The sequence below is a fragment of the Protomyctophum bolini genome, assembly GCF_963924005.1.
Source record: "Protomyctophum bolini genome assembly, chromosome: 13".
NCBI lineage: Eukaryota > Metazoa > Chordata > Actinopteri > Myctophiformes > Myctophidae > Protomyctophum > Protomyctophum bolini.
Genome location: NC_137874.1, coordinates 21759385 through 21779749, shown reverse-complemented (window position 1 = coordinate 21779749; position 20365 = coordinate 21759385). Strand labels below are relative to the sequence as shown.

The window sequence follows — 20365 nt, the reverse complement described above, 5'->3', positions numbered from 1 at the left end:
ACTATGATACTAAGATGATACTGACATGATACTGAACATGATACTAAGATGATACTGACCATAATATTGACATGATACTGACTATTTGATAATAGCAGCTCACATCTGGCTCACCTTCTTTCGGGATACGGTTCTTCATGGCTCAAGTCCAGCAGTGTGTGCAATTTAAACTTTCCAACTGTGTGTGTGTGTGTGTGTGTGTGTGTGTGTGTGTGTGTGTGTTCAATTTTTTTTTGTCATGTTTCTCTTAGTTTGTCTCAAGTTCATGTTCAACTTGATTGTCATCTGTAAAAATACAATGAACACTTGTACTCTCCCTGATACACATCCCACAGTTCTCACCTATTCAATAGGCAGCCTGTGGGCCACATCCGGCCCAGAACCAAGCAACCTCCGTGCAGCACAGCAAGCTGAAAATAATGGGCCATTTCAATAGCTATTTTAATATTATTTCATTTGAGAAAATGAAAGATATACATATAATTGTTAATATCAATGTTATTATGAGACCTAAACAGCACTGAGTATGGTCTAAACTCCGTAAGCAGGTAGATTTGTTTTCCTCCAACCATCGTGTCGTATCTATTTTTGAAAAAGGTTTTGCCCAGAATGACCTGCCCTGAGCACTGAGCAGTCAGGTTGACAAACACACTGTGGTACAGCCTGTCAGTACACTCTCTCTCTTTCTGTCTGGATGTCTAAAAACCAGAACAAATGCCAAACATAAACGTAACTTCTTTGTGGAACAGCCTCGATAAAGATGTGAAATTGTGCAGCTCATTAAACAAATTTTTAAATTACTTCAAATTTAAAAAAATTGATTATAAAAAATATATAATAGGAATGTGCCTTCTATATGGTCAAGTTATTTTATTAAATCAAATTGTCTTGTCCTTTTTTTTTTCTTTAACCTGTTTGGTCTCTCTCTCTCTCTAGCCCGCCGTGTCTGTGTCCTTCATCAACCCCCAGCCGTTCAACGGCTTGTTCTCCACCAGGGTTGACATTCGACAAGGAGACGACAGAGATAGCGTTGTTCGCCGACTAGCCAAAGTGAACAGACTCATAAAAGGTCAGTAGTGTTGAGGAAAAGTACATTCATCCCCGTGGTCTCATTTTATGAAGCCTCAGTGTGCCTGGGAACAACACGCCGGAAATGGTCCTTGGTGATGCTAGCAGTGACACACACACACACACACACACACAGTGCTGTGAACTGTTATTTAATTAGTCCATAATGACACAATTCAACAGGGTGCAGTACTTAGTTTAGACTAGTCATTAGTCCTACAACTACAACCTATCTCAAACCCTCACCCTAACCTCCCACGGGGCAGCACACCTAAACCTAACCTTAACCGGGTGCAGTATGTCTAACCAATGACTAGTCTAAACTAAGTATGCACCCCATTCAACACCCTACTACAGTACCTCTGTGTTTTTGTTTTCTGTCCTTCATTTAGTAATAGAGATGCTTGTCATTCTGACCTGGGTTCTTAACACTTTCATCGCCCTCTATATACTGTATATACCTTTATTGAAAGGATGAGCCCCTTGAGTGCCTCATCTCATTTTAGAGGGGGTCCTCCTGTGATGTTACCGCAAGCAGCCAGGCAATATCTGTATAGTTGCGCCAACTAACGCCCAACACAGCGACACACTGTCTTTCTCTCTGACATTCTTTGCCTCTCTCTCTCTCTCTGTCTTTCTTTCTCCCTGCCATTCTCTGACACACTCTACCTCTCTCTCCCTGTCCTCCTTCAGACCTGTCCAGGGTGAAGTTAATGCGCTACGAGGACCCCGTCCTGGGTCCCCGGCGGGTTCCTATTCTGGACCGCGAGGAAGAGGGCAAGCTGCCCATCTCGGACAAGTCCGTGTTCAGCATCAACCTGGAGGACAAGCGGGTCACCATGGCTGATAACGGCCTCACCGTGGACATCGGAGACTCCCTGGTTTACCTGCTCCTCCAGGAGAACAGCACGTCACTGTGTGCCACCCAGCAGAACCAGACGGAGGAGCGTTATACTTAATTGTGTGCTGGTGTCGCAGCACACGTATAACTCGGGCTTCACATGTGTTTCTGTGCTTCTGCCGCCATACACACTGAGGTTTATCCCATATACAGTCTGCCCTTATTCTGTTTTTGAATATTTCAGGTTTTCTCCAACATGGCCTCAGTAAACGCACCAGACGTAGAACCAGACGTATATGGGACCTATTAATACTGTACTTAGACTCTAGCATCGTGTTAGATTCGATACTCGGCATACATATGCAAAAAGGAAAGGGCGTCTATTCCGTCTAATCAGGCTCATGGTTCAGGTTGCTAAATAAACGGAGGTGTGCAACATTTTTTGCATGTCCTTCAGAGGGAGGTGTTATTTGGGGTTCCCTTCCGTTTAGTTCACCTTATTTTTGTTCTTTCTATAATGGTCACACAAAACATCTCGTTTTGTTTTGTCTGCTCACCCCGACTCTAAATAAAGTGCAAGCTCAGCAAAGCTAAAGCATTTTCGTCCGGCCCTTTTGTGCCCCCCTCTGGGAAATAAAATTGAGCGTCTGCTCAAACTTGTTATAAGATCAAAAGAAATAGATGGTCCTTTTGCCGTCCTGTCATCCTATATTGCTGTTGGCCAGCCCTCTCCTTTGGGGTCATCACAGTAGATGTTAAAACATTTACTGTTTCGTACAACAGGTATTTGTTTTTGCCCTAATGGGTGGTGGAGAAATGTGTGTCGGACAGGACTATTTTCTAGCAGCGGTTGACAGTTAATGTGGATTTCGCTCTTTTCTTTTTTTCTTCCAAGGAAATAATAATAAAAAAAAAACATGAAACATTCAGTCGGTCTCTCTGTTTACCTGTTCTGCTCGGTTTCTTTCCAGAATATAAAACAAGCAGAGCTTCGCCCCACTAGACGGAACACCGACCTGCAGTGCCTACCAGATGTCAGTAAGGTTTTGTAGCTACGTGGGCCCCTGTTTTGTGAAAGGTGAGATATGTTGCATTGAAAGCAGTGCCCTGACGAAATTAGTAAAACGTGGCGCTGAGCTAATACAGCAGGAGGGATCCCTCAAAATGTTACCCATACACAGACAAGCAAATGGAATGGTAGGAAACTACATAAGGAGTGATTGACAATGAGCCGCTGGGGTTATCAAAAACAAAATGCATCGTGCATTATTTTTTTAACCCCGATCGTGGTGCTGTGTTAATTTTGACGGCGGATTGTGGTTTAGTTTTAGTCTGTCTTTTGAATTAAATTCCATTTAGTTTCAGTCATATTTTAGTTAAGTGAAACATTTTACTTTTAGTCAACTAAATCTACAGTTGATATTGTCATCGTAACGACTGATTTTTCACTTGGTTACTTGGAAAATAGCCCATCTACAAGCTCACAATGCGTGACGAGCTTGTAGATCTGCTATATTTTCAGAGAGCAACACCCAAGCGCAACCAAACTTAAAATGTATTTAGTTCTACTGGATCTCTTCTCCACTAGTCCTCCCTACATTTTAGTGTAGTTATTTGTTGATGAAATTGTCAATATTATATATTTAGTCATATTTCTACCATGTCTACTATCACTTACTTAGATCTGAGTATTTCTTCCACTATCAAACTGACTTTGACCCATTCAAACCGGGAAAGGATCATCTGTGTCATTTTAGATTTTTACGTAGGATATTCAAAAATAGCAGATATACAAGCTCACAGCGTGTCACTTTGTGCCATTCTGTGAGCTTGTACATCTGCTATTTTTTTAACATTTTGGAAAAAATCTTTGAAAGTGTGAGAACTGCTAATTTAGAAGGCATTTGTAGAATCGGCTTCAGGTCTCAATGGGTTAAACTCGCAGAGTGGGGATTGGGTGAATGCGACCGATAACGAGATCAATGTCGGAGTACAGGAAATCTAAGGGGAACAGTTTTGTCCTTGAGCAACTGGTTCCTGCCTAATTTATACTAAAATGGTGCTTGTATAGCTTATCTATTCTTTTTGACAAGTGACACCCTCCAGCGATGTATAAATCGTCCTAAGCCTCATACATGTGATGCGTGCGTTGCTATACTGGTAAGATTGGAATGTCTGTTCAATAGATGGATTCAACAGAGACCCGTTGTGGCTATAGTAATGATTTCATTTAGTTATTTACGGTTCATTGGGTGTGTTCAACTGAGCATGCAGGAAGAGATCAAATGTTCCTTTGTGCTCATCCTGGTTTCAATTTAAATTGTTTCACAAAATGTAATCTAATAAACACCAACAACAGTAAGTTACATTGTTGCCATAACTACCCCCGTCCCCCCTTTTCCCTCAGAATGCAGTAAAAGACCAAATTGGGCATGATTGACCCTGCTGAATTTCTCAAACAAATTCCGTATTATTTATTAACCTCAACTGACCCTGAAACTAGTTCTGCTTTTAATATGCTATAGATATGCAAGATCATTATGCAAGGATTACCTAGTCTCACTAGTCCTACTGAACCATATGTCTCACTAGTCCTACTGTACCATATTGTCTCACTAGTCCTACTGAACCATATGTCTCACTAGTCCTACTGAACCATATGTCTCACTAGTCCTACTGAACCATATGTCTCACTAGTCCTACTGTACCATATTGTCTCACTAGTCCTACTGAACCATATTGTCTCAATAGTTTCCAGGTAATTGCTTGCTTGTGTGTTTCACTATCTCTGTGTGGCTGTCTAGCTTCTGGTCTTTTGTTGTTTTGGCCTGCCAAGCTTAATCCTCTGTTTCACTGCCTCTGTCAAATGCTTCCAGGCAAACTGACCGACTGGCTGAGATACCGCAGCCATCTCTCTCTCTCTCTCTCTCTCTCTCTCTCTCTCTCTCTCTCTCTGTGTTCATGTTCCAGGATGTACTTAAAAAAAATATATATATATATATATTCAAACTCAAGTGGTGTCCACTCTACAACTATGACATTGATGATATTGTTATAGTGCTTGGTATTGCCTAATTGTTTTCTTTGCAGTCCATTTACCGTTGCAGTCGATTGTTGAGGTTTCATGCCATTTACTCTGATCCTGAACTTAGTATGTCAACAGCTAGTACCTATAAGACCGAACACCAGGACACTAGGTGAAAGCTAGTGGTAGGATAGACTAAGAGGACATTGATGTAACTACAATTTGGCCATAAGAAAACTATCATTTTGTGTTGTTGTATTCGGTTGCGGGTAGCAAGAGACAAGGAGGTGAGGGTTCATTATACCGTATAGCAGGTCATACAGTAGAATGCTTACTCTTTGGTTTTTGTGTCTGGCTCGACTGGATTCCAACCCAGATTATACAGTGTGCATGCTCAAGTCATCAGGTTAGGCCATGTTGCATGCATGATCTGTTTACCGCTCGCGCATGCGAGAGTGAGTGTGACGTGCGTGTGAGAGACGTTCATGTGTGTACGTATCTTTGCCATGCAGAAATGTGCATTCATGCAGTCTCATGTAGTGTGTGGACCTCTACAAAGCATTCTGGATTCTTCGCCATGCAGAAATGTGCATTCATGCAGTCGCATCATGTACTGTGTGTGTGTAAGGACTTCTCTACAAAGCATTCTGGATTCTTGTCTCGGCATCAGCCACCCAGTAGATGTGTGTGTGTGTGTGTGTGTGTGTGTGTGTGTGTGTGTGTGTGTGTGTGTGTGTGTGTGTGTGTGTGTGTGTGTGTGCGCGCGCGCGTGTAAGCCTCTCTCATTCATGTAGCAGTACAGACTAACGGAGCCACTCAGCTACACTGTGGTTATCTCTGCCACACAGCCGCTGGTCCAGCCAGCACCACACCACATTATCTCCTCCTCCCACTCACTACTCACTCAACCCCACCATAACCACATCCTGATCTCTCTCTCTGTCCCTCCCCTCTCCTACCCATTTGTTCTCCCTCCTTTAATTTCCTTTCTATTGCTCCTCACTTTGAATCACCATAACACATGCATGTAAGCGCACACACACACACACACACACACACACACACAGCCAGCCCTGGCAGGGAGCAGACGGGTAGAGTTGCCATGGAACAGTCGACTGTCACGGAGCAGTAAGTGTCATTTTTGTCCCTATATGTAGTGTGTGGACCTGTGTGCACCTGTCACTGCTGTACAATTATCATAGTTAGTATTATTATTACACATCCTCTGTGTTATCGTGTCTGTCCACTACTGGTGTCACGGTCAGCCACGTGACACTAGTATAAAGTATAAACTGAGATCTTTGATGCTGTATCATGTATTTGCAGGGGGTTTCCCCAATGTTCATTTTTACTCAGTGCCATTGGTCATCTTGAGGACAGGGGTGGTTGGTGTAACAATTGGGAATGAGTAGAATGAATTGAAGTACATTAACCGAGGATGGATTTAAGAGGAATTCTACTGTGTATATACAGTAAGCAGATGCTTTAACGCTAAAGTTAAGGGGATTGTTAAAGTAATTTTTTCAACATCCGGCACATTTTGCTTTCACCCTAAAGCTCTCGTGCGTTTTCCACATGCATCAAATGTGCCATGCAAATCAAAGTTGGCACATGTCACATGCAAGTAGACAGAGGACCACATCCGCTCTGGTCAATGGCTTGGGGAAGTGGGAGATTGGCCCTAGAGAGGTCCATCTTAGAATCTGCCTTTCAGTTGGGATACTCCTCTCGGGAGCATGACGATGCAAATGACAGAATTAGAGGTAGTGTTGCATGGTGGATGGACAGATTGACTGACCCACCCATTGGCCAACGTGGTTATCCTTAAGACAAATTCCAATACCCAAAATCTCTGACTCTCGATCACTCCAGCATGGCAGTGTTTCGGTGACCTGCCGAAATATGTGACCACCTTGTAATGTGGACTCCACACACAACTTGCATGGAGATCTTTAAATGAGTGGCCTAAATACCTCTTGGTTGAACTGCTAATAAACAAACTGCAAATATTTACATTCGGACACTGACTATTTGATTGTGTACATGATTGTCACATATTTCAGCAGTTCACCAATTTCACTGTAGCACCACCATGCTGGAGTGAGTGAGTGGCCATTTTTATTTGGGTATTGGAATTTGGCTTGTGTTGTGTTCCATTCACCTCCACCATCTGTTCTCTCCCCTCCAGGTAGGATTGCATCCAGCTCACTGATGTGCTATCGAAACCAATTGCTTTTAGCTTGTTAACCAGTATGGAGTGATTCACGGTGTCAAAAGCCTTTTGGAGGAATTTATTTGTGGCAAGATAAGATACTTTTCAACCTGTTCATAGACAATTTTTCACTTTCGAGATGGAGCTTAGAATAGAAATAGGGCGGTAGTTGCTGGGGTCTAATTTACTCCCTTTCTTGTGCAGGGGGTTACTTTGGCCAGTTTGAAATTGATGATTGGAGCTATAGAGACTGCTGAGTCCCTGAGAAATTTGGAGGGAATATTGTCATGGCCAGTGGCCTTGACAATGGGGTACAAGTGCTGTTAACTTTCTGATGGACTACCTGGTTAAGGACATGTAGTTCAGATCTGCACAGTTTAGGATGAGGCCAAATAATGTATAATCATTGCTGTCGGGAGGAAACCTCCTAACTCCATTTTTGAGGGTTTTGTAGTTTTGTTTGCATACATCAGTGCTATTGAACACCCTTTACGTCTGTGTGTTTCGAAAATATTGAACCAATGTAAAGCGCTTGGGACAAAACCTATTAACTCCATTGGACCCTCAAACTGTCTGCTAAAGCAACTAACTCCACCACCTCTCCCCGTCTCATGGAAGTAATTATGGTTTTCTTAATTTCCTGAATAATGTTTTCATTTTTTTCATTTTTCTTTTCCTGAAAAATGAACATTTTGGCGTTAAGTGGTTCTTTCCCAACAGCAGAGATATTCAGTGCACATCCCAAAACCATATCAATACTGGTGCCAGTTTGTGTTTCGCCTGATAAAATAAAAAGCTGTTTAATCCAAAATGAGGTGCTTAAGCCTACCTGCTAGCACCCTAGCCTTTAGATCAGTGGTCGGCAGTTAAGTTTGGCCTCAGCACATTTTCTTCTAAGCCATTAGATGGAAGGCCAGCTGCCAGACCAAAATCAATCGCTCATTTAAGAAGTGGAACTTATAAATCATGCAAATGATGGTGGTGGGAAGGGGACAATAAGCCCATGAATTGCTCATTTGAGTTATACTCATTAGCTGGGTTTTATTTCCCCTCAACTTAACATATATATGTTTTATTTGGCATACTGTTAACCAAGATGTACATAATGTATGTGCAGCATTTTCTTTTATTGTGTGAGGTCAGGTAAAGTAGTTACGATAGACCCCAGTGCACATTATTATGACAGGCTCTATAGTCCATACTATAATTATGAAGCATGCGCACCCCTATGCTAATTGTGCTAATGGTTTTACCATTACCAACAATGTGTTAACTTAAATTAGTTATTTGGGCTTATTTAGTATTTTTAAAAGTACAGAGGTGAAAGTTAAACACTTTCAGAACTAGCCATTCTTCTCTCATACGGTACTATAATGTTTTGTCATGTTTGTCTGCCCTCTGATTCCAGACCCAAACAGACTCTGACCAATGCTCTGACGCCGACATTTGTGGAACAGGGAGTGGACAGTTCCACCACAGGTGTTGGCGATGACCGTGCAACGAAGGGCTCGCCGGACCCGTTCCTCACACAGCCTGGCCTGGGAATCACTACGACAACCATCACCACCATCACACAGACGGGAGGGGGCTGGAGTTCTGGCCTGTTTGATGTCTGCAGAGACAAGACTACCTGTAACACACACACGCACACACACACTAGTAGAGTAAGGCATTGGAACTGATTTGAAATTGCGTTTGTTGTCAGTTGCTGATTGTGGTGGTAAAGGGCAAATGATATATTATATCATATAATATCACCCGGGCAGTTTGTTTGTTGTCCAACAGAAGGCGATGACGAATGATAATGTATTTGTCGCATACCCACATATCCTTGTTCATTCCCAAATACAATGAGAACAAATCACCCATTCACCTCACTCTCAGGTCGTATTAAGCAGGATAATGTACAGTACCATTATTGGAAACTAATTCACAAACTCCCTGGGTTTAGGTGACAATGAGTTTATATTATCCCTTGGATAATACCTCTGCACCAGTATCGTTCACTGTCTGGTTGTGTAAAAGTATATTACTGTACATATGTAGGCTGTAATCTCTCAAAGCCCTGCTCAAAGCTTAGAAAGTATTCCCCCCCTTTTCATACCCCTGAATGTATCGATGTAACCAGGCAGGACTCTCAAGTAGAATAGAACAAATATACGGTAGCCTAAATATTTATTTGCTACAAATAAGGAATTGTGCTCTCATACACTGTGTTCTCTCAAATGTGTCTGAATCTGATTTACCGCATGTAGTCTCGCCACGCCTGGAATGGAGTTATTGTACCGATCAATTAATCGCGATGGATGTCATGTATCCAACATGACACTATTCATTCTATGAATATAAACCTGAGAATAGATCTCTCTGGCTGTCGGAAACATAAAGCTGTGCTGCATCTGTTTGTTCTTGTAGGTATTGTGGGGGCCTTGGTGCCATGCTGTCTGGACCTGAGCTTAGCCCACCAGTTTGGAGAGTGGCTGTGCCTGCCTCTGCTACCTGGATCCACCTTCGCCATGCGGGTGGGCATCAGGGAGAGATACAAAATACGGGTGAGTCTGTGCATAAATCTGTGTAAATGGAATTCTTCCCACAGGACCAAAGGTTTAGGATAGAAAGAAAAGAGATATATTAGGCATATATAACATGTTTCACATTCTTTCACTGCCGAATATGTGATATCACATATTTATAATTAGACAGACTCGTTGTCTGCCGAATACGCCATATCATGTATTTTATCGCTTTATATCGGTATGAAACGGCTACGCTGAAAACCAACTTTTAATCCTGTCCTGTATGTCGATCGTGTCACGACCCTTTGCTGGCGAAAGATCACATCGCGAAGATAAACATTGTGAGCTAATGCTAATATTAGCCGTTTCTTCTTCTCTCAGTCTGGGAGTCCGAGACCGGATACATGAGTAGTAATCCAGCCATTTCCCTCGGCAGAAGCTAACTACCTCCAATGACCACTAGGCGGCAGTCAGGTGTCACGTTTTGTATGATTTGAACACAAATTACATCACTTTTAGGCTAAGAGTTAAGAGAGTGAATGCAGGCAGTGGATGATCTTCACAAACGACTAGTGTTTGCTGGACCTCCCATTACACAATTTTAATATAAGATAGTGGTTATGCATACAATTGTTTTTCAATACTCCTTGGTTATTGTAGGAAACTTCCCACAACAATGCTCCCGATCCCAATGCAGGGCTCTAATATGAAAACATCTATCCCTGAATGTGAAACACTGTAGCATCCGTATATGTTTGGTGGTCATTTTAACATCTACGCTGGCTGTGAGCTTGTAAAATGTATATAGGGCTTAAGTGGTTAATGCATGTTTTGTAATAATATAGTAACTAGTTACAAAAGTTTTCAAATAAATGTAGTGGAGTAAAAGTGCAATATTTGAGATGTAGTAGTAGATGTAGAGTAGAAGTAAAAGTACAAATACCTAAACATAGTACTTAAGTAAATGTACTTAGTTACTTTCCACCACTGCAGGGCAGTGTGTGTGAGGACTGGACGGCGGTGTGCTGCTGCTATCCGCTGGCCATCTGTCAGATGACCAGAGAGATGAAGAGGAGGATGAAGACTCAGACCTACCAGGTGTCCACCGCCCTGGAGTCAGGCCCACGGAGGCCCAGTTAAACCATCTAGGACGGGAAACGCATCTGTGTCGCTTTAGCGTTTAACCACTTTAACCGTTATTTTTAAACTTTAGCTGTTGACAAATCGTGAAAATGTGTCGCAAATATTTGACTATAGGCCGCTATATTCTTTCACAGCGAACGTTTTTAACTCAAATCTTTGCTTCTGTGGGTCCCTGAAACAACATTTTCAGATGGGGGTCCGTGGCCAAATACAGATAATTCTGGGGGTCCTTGACATGAAATAGTTTGTGAAGCACTGGTATAGAAACATAGGTTTTTTAGAAAACTGTCATGATTTAGAAGACATTTGTAGAATATGATATCATATTAGGTCTTTATGGGTTAAAGCAAAGGCTTTGCAGCTTTGACTGGTAAATGGTGCATTTATATAGCCTTTATCCAAGGCGCTTTACAGAGATTGTGCATTTCATTCACCCATTCACACACACATTCATACACTGATTGCAGCGGAAGCCATACAAGGTACCAACCAGCACATCGGGAGCAATTTGGGGTTCAGCGTATTGCTCAAGGACACTTCAAGGACCCCCAGTTTGATAAGCATTAGGCCACTGACCACCCACCCCCCTCCCCCATCTCATTTGACACAATTAGTTATTCAGTTCTTCTGCTACACCAATCACTGTGTGTGTGTGTGTGTGTGTGTGTGTGTGTGTGTGTGTGTGTGTGTGTGTGTGTGTGTGTGTGTGTGTGTGTGTGTGTGTGTGTGTGTGTGTGTGTGTGTGTGTGTGTGTGTGTGTGTGTGTGTGTGTGTGTGTGTGTGTGTGTGTGTGTGTGTGTGTGTGTGTGCTAATATTGATTACCAAGTATCCTATATAGTTTCAATGTATAGACTATTCTTTTGACTCTGGATAAGAGCTTCTGCTAAATGCCTAAATTGTAAGTGGTTAAAGCACAAAGAAACGTAACTATGGGATTCTACTGTACGTCCAGAAATGCAGTCCTATCGAACACTGTATCAAGCCTACATCAGGTCTCAGAATGGTTCCACTCGAGGCCTACACGTTTTACTAGAAAACAAGGTGGTGTGTGTGAGTCTGTGAGATTACCCTTGACCCTCTGGCCGAGGAGTGCTTCTCATGTTTATTGATGAGGGTGTTGAAGTTGATTTGCGTTTCTCTGAGCATGGAATTGACCAGTTTGTCAAGTTGCTTAAAATTTACAGGTACTTTGAAGTTGATACCAAATCAAGCCTATTCCCAAGGCAACGGGGAGCGTATTTTGCAATACGGAACAATTGGCAGAAATTGGTACGACTGCCAGGGGCACATTTCTCCCTAATTTTGTAAGGTGGAGAGTGTGTAATTTGAATGAAAGGACCTGAGCTTTTGAAGTATTGGTCTCAAACACAGTGTATGAGCTATTTAAAGCTTCTGCTTTTCCTCATGAAATCATACAAACATACTGGCAGCTTCCTCTTACTGAAACCACATCTGTCATTAAGAAGAGCTTTAGAGATTGGACTTTGAAACATTGGCGTTGCAAAGGTACTCACGCATTTCACACAGCTATGTGTGCGTGCTTGTCAGTGCGTGCTTAAGACAGTTTGGAAATGTATAATAAAATAAAATAAATGAGTGACACACCATTGTAATATAAAACCTATAGTCCTCATTGATTAGTAATCAGAAATTGCATTTTCAGGTCAGGATACCAATTTCATCCAATCGGGAGAGAGAACTCGGCATACATTCTATGTCTATATAGGAATGCTTACTATCGGAATCGACCAGCTCAGTGACCTTGTGGTTAGTGTCCGCCCTGAGACTGGGAGGTCGGGGTTCGATCCCCGGCCGGGTCATACCAAAGACTCTAAAAATGGGACCCAGTGCCTCCCTGCTTGACACTCAGCATCAAGGGTTGGATTGGGGGTAAGTCCCTGCGACATACTAGCGTCATGTCCAGGGGGTGTACTTAAATGGTGCATTTATATAGTGCCTTTATCCAAGGCGCTTTACAGAGATTGTGCATTACATTCACCCAGAACCATTTACACACACACACACACACACACACACATTCATACACTGATGGCAGCAGAAACCATGCAAGGCACCAACCAGCACATCAGGAGCAATTGGGGTTCAGTGTCTTGCACAAGGACACTACGACACTAACTCTGGGGGAGACCGGGTTCAAACTGGTGACCTTGCGGTTACCATCCGGCCACTCTGCCCCTAAACCACTGCCGCCCCTGTACTTTTACATCAAGCTGCCTCACGCTACAGAAACGGGAGATAGCTCGGCATCGGAATCTAGTGCTTTAACCTTTTAACAAACAAAAAAAGCTTTACGTTTTAACCAAAACATTTGGTTAAAAGTGCAATATTTTCCTCGAGTGATGTATTGGATTAGAAGTAAAGAAAGTATTGTAATGTGGACATACTTGAAGTAAAAGTACATCACAATTGTACTTAAGTACAGTACCTGTACTTACTTTCCACCACTTCGTAAGGCGTCCATGCTTTGGTTTGGAGTATTGCCTTCCTTTTCTCAGAGGCTTCAGGACGAAGTGCACGCATGCATGCACACACACACACACACACACACACACACACACACCATCTACTCAGTATTCAGAGCTTCACAACCTGTCTCAAACCCAGTTTACAAGCCACAACGTCTTGTAGATTACAGCACCCGCCGCCCCCCCTACACCCTGCCACCGTTCAAATGCACTGTGATGATATTAAACTAAAGTGCATTTGCATATTTCTATTATTCCTTTTCTCGCTGAGTTCCCCATCTGACCCTCAGGCATGCAATAGTATTATTCATCCAACACAACTGGGTGGATGGAGTGGCTCCCTCAACCTGAAATGCCCATGTACATAGAGGGTGGGCTCAGCCATCACCGGCTGGATAAGAAACCCTTATTTACGCACAAAGCAGATATAGGTCCCCCGGAGGCCAAATATGTAATTACTTAACTTGTGAGGATTTGAGATTCAGTTGCCTAAACCGTGATTGTATTGATGTCACGCATGCATACACACACGCATACACACAAACACACACACACACTCTCTCACACACACACACACACACACACACACACACACACACACACACACACACACACACACACACACACACACATTTTAACCATTTATTTATGTCCACACAAAGGATATGCAATTATGCATACAAGGACACAAATATTATAGGTCCATTAGAGTTACATCTGCAAAATCATGGAATTTGTTTTCATGATACAATAGGTATGTCACTCAGTACTCTATGGGTATAAGTAACAGCATCTCCGCCATACATGACGGCTGTTAATTATAGCAGAGACGCCACAATACTTTGCCAGCCTTTTTGCCTCCTTTTTGGGCATCCCAAATTGATGGTGACTGGTAAAGAGCATCTGAGCAAGTGACAATGCGATACATTGTCTGTTGTTCAGGGAGCTGGGGAGAGAGCAGGAAGATCTTTGTGTTCTGCATCTCATTTGTGAGTGAGGAGGGAAAAGTACTTCAACGATTGTCTGTCTGACTGTTTGATGAAGAAAGCTCAGAGGGACACAGTATGGGAGGCAAACTGTAGGTAAGGTGAGAGAGAGACAGACAGTATAAAATCTGAAATGGGATGGATGACAATTACAAATCGGAAAGCCCTTGGTTCAGCATGAGGACACTCATACCATGAGGATGAATAACTGAATGAACGCTTCAGTGCTTGACAAGCCAGTGGGGGGCAGTGTTGCCCCAGATCTTTTGCCCTGCTGCTTGTGTGCATAATGTAGCCTGCTCAGTAGAGTTCAATTAGAAGTTAGTTTGAATCGTTTTAGGAATCATTTTTAAGATTTTAATGATTGGTTTTAAGGCACTAGCATTGCCTGGTTCCTGCCTGCTGTTTTCCTGAGTGCATGCATGGAGACTGAAGACAAAGTAAAACATACATCGTTTGAAAATAGCCAAGAGTAAAAAGTACAATTTTTACTTATTTACTTGAAATGAAAATTGTCCATTTGAAAATGAAACATTTTGTTTGCATTTATGCAAGCATGCACTTAACATGCATGGCTTGTTAAGTGCTTTAGAAACATTTATCATGTTTAACCATTTGAACCACAACTATTCTGGAGGGATATAAATACCCAATCTACAAGCGCACATCGTACCACAGCGCTACACGCAGTGAGCTTGTAGTTCTGCAATTTCTTGCAAAGACAAAGGTTGGTAGGATTCTGACAGTAATATGCACTAACAACAGAGGTTGGGATTTGGTCCAGGCATGCTCAGTCCATCATCATCAGGCAGATGGAGCCCGGCCACTGTTTGAGCAGCACTCAACGAGCATCAGGAGTAGTCTACATCAGGCTGTTGTCAACGGCGCCCGCCCAGGGAGCTCATTGTTTGCATGCGTGAGCATATTTGAGTGTTTGCTCGAGTGTGTGTGTGTGTGTGTGTGTGTGGTGTGTGCACGTTTACAGTGAGAGTTGGATCTTGGCAGGGAACACACACACAGACGTCGCCTCTACGCGCTTCAGTAACATAAGACTGTAGCTCTAGTCTGTAAGACTGTAGCGCTAGTCTGTAAGACTGTAGCTCTAGTCTGTAAGACTGTAGCTCTAGTCTGTAAGACTGTAGCTCTAGTCTGTAAGACTGTAGAAATATCCCACACCAATTAATGCCATACTTCGTTATACAGGAGTGTCACACTAAAGTACTGAAAATAACAGATCTACGAGCTCAACGAGTGCATCGCTGAGCTTGTATATCTGCTATTTTCTTTTTAAAGAACTAGACGGTCTAACTAGACGAGTCGGTAACGATGGAAAATTGCAATCCCCGTTGTATACCCATGTCAAAGTACCCGTTCCACCCATCTGTCTGTGTCCCCTTTTATGCCCATATATGGAGATTTCTGTATATGTCTCTCTGTCTGCCTTTACTCCTATATATCATTATTTAATACAGCTAATACATTAACTGATTAAAGACCAGAAGGTGTGCTTTTGAAACCAGACGTGGAGAGAGAGAGACAGAGACGGAGACAAAGACAGGTAGTATTTCCGTTTAAATCCAATGCCTACACAGGCATTACAAAGGGTGGATTAGAGTAGTGCTGTAAGTGGTTGTTCCTCATGTGGGATTGTACTCTTTTCCAGTTACAGCAGGATTTATCCTAAAGCTTGTCACATGATGCAAGAAAAGGAGGCTTGTTTCCCCACCTCATTATCTGGCTTTCTCTCTGAACTCCGAGGCCAACTGTACTGTACAGTATATAGTCGGCTGACACAATAGCTGAGAAGATTTCCCAATGCTACAATATAATGGCTTAAGTAGATTTAGACTATTTCTAATTTTTGCTGACCCTTATAGAGGATGGAGACCAGCTGTATACAGAACCCTTGGTCCTCTTGTATGCGTTAACATTTCAATTCAACTCAGACTTTCACATTACAGGTTTGTAGGTGTAAAAAGAAAATTCTCTCTCTCTCTCTGTTTTAGGCCTCCATCGGTCAGGGTTGACCCTGGCTCAACTCAAATTGTATAAATATAGCACATTTAACATGACCAAGTCAACCAAAGTGCTCTACGGGTTAAAAGAAGACTAAGGGCAAAACCATACAATATAAACAAACATTAAGGGCCAAGGAAAGAAGTACGTTTTAAGCAGGGATTTAAAAGGAACTATGAACTGAGCGGCTGGTTCTTGAACGCCAATCTCTGAGCGATACCAGATGGACGCTGTGTTGTGAACTCCCATCTGGCGGAGCCAGGTTAGTCTACTCTGGTGCAGCATCTCTTATGACTGAAGAGGCCTGTGTGTGAAGTGGCAGTCTGGTTAGTCTACTCTGGTGCAGCATCTCTTATGACTGAAGAGGCCTGTGTGTGAAGTGGCAGTCTGGTTAGTCTACTCTGGTGCAGCATCTCTTATGACTGAAGAGGCCTGTGTGTGAAGTGGCAGTCTGGTTAGTCTACTCTGGTGCAGCATCTCTTATGACTGAAGAGGCCTGTGTGTGAAGTGGCAGTCTGGGTCATCTCTTCTGACTGAAGAGGCCTGTGTGTGAAGTGGCAGTCTGGGTCACGGAGATCACATTATGTATGAGGTCGTGCGGGCGGATGCAAGAGCTTCCTGGGATCGGTATGTCTCTCTTGCGGACATCTCTGTATAGAGCAGGTGGCGATGACCTGTTGTCCTCCTCCCACATGCCAGTTCTACATAGAGGAGGTCTTTCGGGATGCGAGCATCTTCCGCATGTGCAGCCTGCGCAGTCTGAGCTGTGTGTATACATGCTGGAGTCTGGAGAGGCCAGCACGCGACCAAACATCAGTGTTGCACACTTTGTCTTGGCAGGATATATGCCCAGGAATGCAGCGGAGGCTTCTCAGATGGAAAGAGTTGAGTCTTCCCTCCTGCCTGGCATAGGCTGTCAACGTCTCTCTGATATTGTGTGCTAACAACGCAGGCGTTGTACACTGCCATCTTGGTTTTACATGTCAACTTTGCGTTTTCCCCACACTTGTTTGGACAGGAGACAGGAGAGTGTCATTGCTGCTTTCCCAATCCTCTTGTCGATTTCAGTGTCCAGGGAGAGGTTGTCACTAATTAACTAAAAAAGTTGGCTGTCGCCAGTGAAAGTATGTTGCGCAGTGAAAATCAAACTAGCAATGTATACAGAAACATCTTCCATTAACCCCTAATGGCCTCAGAATCATAAAGGCAAAGTATACACTCAATATGTGATGTAATCACCTGGTTGGCTGTATGTAGAACAGCAGGAACAATATTACTACAACATAATTCTACATAATTGTGTTAATTGATTAGGGAACAGCGCTATAGTGTGAGCCTCGTGCGGTCGGATGCGTTCGTCAGACGTGAGATTTTATTTGGCTTCAATCCATGAATAGTTTACCTGAGGTAAATTAACTGATGGACAGCATCCAGGTGGTGTTCTCGATGGTGATTACTGGTTGAGCCTCAGGGCTCTGTCCTATAGGACATTTGTCTTTTTCAGGCTGTTGGTCAGTCCAGGCTTCTGAAGTCCGTGCCTAGTGTGGGTCACAACTAGCTATGTCATCTGCGAACTGGATGTCTCTGGTGATGAGAGCTGTGTGTGCTCAGCTGATGTTTTACTGTTTTACTGATGTTTGACATTATAATTTATTTCTTCTCTCTGCAGGCTCAAGAAAGAATTGTCTGCGCACCATACTGTAGGTGAATAGATAATGGGACAGCAGGATAAATTAACGGAGAAGGAACTTCTACCATGCAGCACATGTACGGTATGTATTGATGTTGGATAAATAGAGGAAAAACGTGTTTGTCATTCTGTTCGGCTCCCAGCTTAGGCTATTTCTCTCTGTCCATCTATTTTATAGATTAGAAGACATCTCAATGGAGCGCAGTGTTCACTCTTGCCCTCCAGTCAGACCCTGTACAGATGTACAGCAGAACACATCCCTATATAGTGCTAATGTGAAATGGATCATTTGTGAATAATTTGTATGTATGTGTATGGTATATGTCACCCGAAGTGCACACATTAGTGACATTACATACTGCTTTTATCTCTGCATGCAATGCAAGTGCGTACACACACATTGATGTAGGCGCGCTTTCATCTGTCAACATGGACACAGGCTGAATGTGCCAGTGTGCTTACTGCAATTATGTGCCTATAGGCAGGCACATGCACTACGTGTCAGAAGCAGCATCTACGTGCGATCACAGGGTGTCAAAAGGCTGTATACGGTAACTCCCCTGCAATGTGTGGGCACTGTGTTGCTAGAGAACATGACAGAGAGTAGGGCTGCAGATATCGAATAATCAAGAAGCGTGTTTTCTTATATCAACAAATCAACGTGTACATTTTTATTTAGTCTGTCGATTAGTCTGATTAGCCACTTAAGCCCTATTTTTTTTTTTACTTTGTCGTACTGTGGTACATTGTGAAAATAGCTCTACACAGAATAGATTTATCTTTTTTTTATGTTTTTTTTTTCTTGTTTTGTACACTGTGAGTGTACCTGTGAGTGCATGAAGCTGCAACTTGCAGTGTCGGCAAAGCATTTTAGTTTTCTGGCCGACGCTGCAAGTTGCACCGTGGGCGGAGTTTCATTTCCATCCACCAGCTGTCTAAAAACCAGGAAGAGACTCTTGACACAAGCGGCATTTGGCATCTTTGTGAATCTACTGTCTGGATGCGCCCATTGACTAGAATGGAACAGAGCCTTCAGTTCTTTCCAAAATCGTGTGTGTGCATAGAGCCCATTGTTGCACCCCTAACATAGAGAGGAATATATTATGCTGTACCATGGCCGCCTGTCCCTAATTCCCTTTGTCAGTCGGCCGCCCCCTTCCTCCGTGACGCTCTCGCCTATTGGTCACTATACAGCTTCAGATGTTATGCAAAGAGTTTTGCAACCACAGACCACAATTAGCTGGAGATCGCTGGCAAATGGCGATTATTCCTCAAAAGCCATCACTGCAATGAAGTGAACTTTGCTGCTACCTCCTCTGTATTTGTTGCATATCGTGTTCATCTGTCATAACGGCTCTCATAATAATCACACTTGTGTGACGTGAAGGGCGCCCACTGTAGCCATGCAGGTACACTTTTAGAAGCCTGCACATGGAAGGGTCACTTTCATTCATTGCAGATCCACTGCATTACGAGACATGAATGCATGCAGTGTGTTGTTGTATAAAACAAAACCAGTCACAAGATGTTTTTATATTGGCCACATGACGTGTCACGTCGTCGATGTTTGTTTAACTGACCTAAACAAACATTTAATAATGTTTTAATGTTTAATGTTAAGACTTAATTGGCTGCCATATGATGTAATATCAAAAGCCAGGCATTGGAGAGTCTAGCACCCCTCAAAAAACTCAAATCATGTTTGAGAGCATTGCTGAGGACCACATACAGCACACCTCACTAGACTGGTAGCTGCCATTTGTTTGCTGGTCTATGTAATTGTAATACAATGAATTATAAATTAGCAATTAGAAAGCCGCAAGGAATGTTAAGTCTGTCTTACATAACACTAATGATTTACATGAATAAAAGTAAAAAACTAAAATTAATGAAAGGGGAAAAAGTAGGTTGCCTTTTCAAGGCAGACAGTTTCAGGATATGTAGGCCTATTTTCTTTCCCCCTGGCCTTGTTTGAGCCATGTTCAAGAAATAACAAAAATGTGCAAGGGAAATGCATACATACAGTACACATCAGAAAGAAGAGCCAACATTCTGACATTGCTGATAAAGATAAAATATGTTGTACTCTCACAAGACCCTAAAACTAATACTTTTATTTCAATCAGTTACAGTATTATTGTCCTTATTTTTATTGTGTTCTTTTTTTATTATCACTTCTTATTCCTCTTGTTACTGTAGTTATCGCTCACTCAGACAGCTTTATGAAGTGGATGACAGATCGACAGCCACTGCACTGAAATCCTTTTAACAACGATATAAAAGTCACTTTCCTGTGACAGATGCGCGTGCGTGCGTGCTTCCGTGCGTGCGAATGAGAGAGAGCAAGAGCAAAAGTCTGAAACGTGTGTGGCAGTATGGTG

At 42.7% G+C, this 20365-nt stretch overlaps 2 protein-coding genes across 3 annotated transcripts in view; both read left to right on the top strand.

The window, feature by feature from the left end:
* lars1b (leucyl-tRNA synthetase 1b) overlaps nucleotides 1-2921 on the top strand; it is a 42535-nt gene extending 39614 nt beyond the window's left edge. The window contains exons 31-32 of the mRNA XM_080780095.1: nucleotides 937-1069; nucleotides 1762-2921. Of these exons, the coding sequence (XP_080636221.1) occupies nucleotides 937-1069; nucleotides 1762-2027 (399 nt within the window). The 3' untranslated portion in view covers nucleotides 2028-2921. The remainder of the gene's footprint in view (nucleotides 1-936; nucleotides 1070-1761) is intronic.
* Nucleotides 2922-5829: 2908 nt separating this feature from the next.
* On the top strand, nucleotides 5830-18053 carry plac8l1 (PLAC8 like 1). Of its 2 annotated transcripts, none has more exons than XM_080780124.1 (4): nucleotides 5830-6062; nucleotides 8555-8778; nucleotides 9562-9698; nucleotides 17964-18053. In XM_080780124.1, the coding sequence occupies exons 1-4, from the start codon at nucleotides 5956-5958 to the stop codon at nucleotides 18000-18002; spliced, it is 507 nt and encodes a 168-aa protein (XP_080636250.1). In that variant the 5' UTR covers nucleotides 5830-5955; the 3' UTR covers nucleotides 18003-18053. The 2 variants fall into 2 exon arrangements, with proteins under 2 accessions (XP_080636250.1, XP_080636249.1); XM_080780123.1 differs by lacking the exon at nucleotides 17964-18053 and adding an exon at nucleotides 10656-11099.
* Nucleotides 18054-20365: the final 2312 nt, after the last annotated feature.

Bases quoted from the DNA above. Each gene is read 5' to 3' on its own strand.
- plac8l1 (XM_080780123.1), top strand. From the start codon at position 5,956: ATGCATGTAAGCGCACACACACACACACACACACACACACACACAGCC. The intron at 6,063-8,554 runs GTAAGTGTCATT...CTCTGATTCCAG, and splicing joins CAGTCGACTGTCACGGAGCA to ACCCAAACAGACTCTGACCA. The intron at 8,779-9,561 runs GTAACACACACA...TTGTTCTTGTAG, and splicing joins CTGCAGAGACAAGACTACCT to GTATTGTGGGGGCCTTGGTG.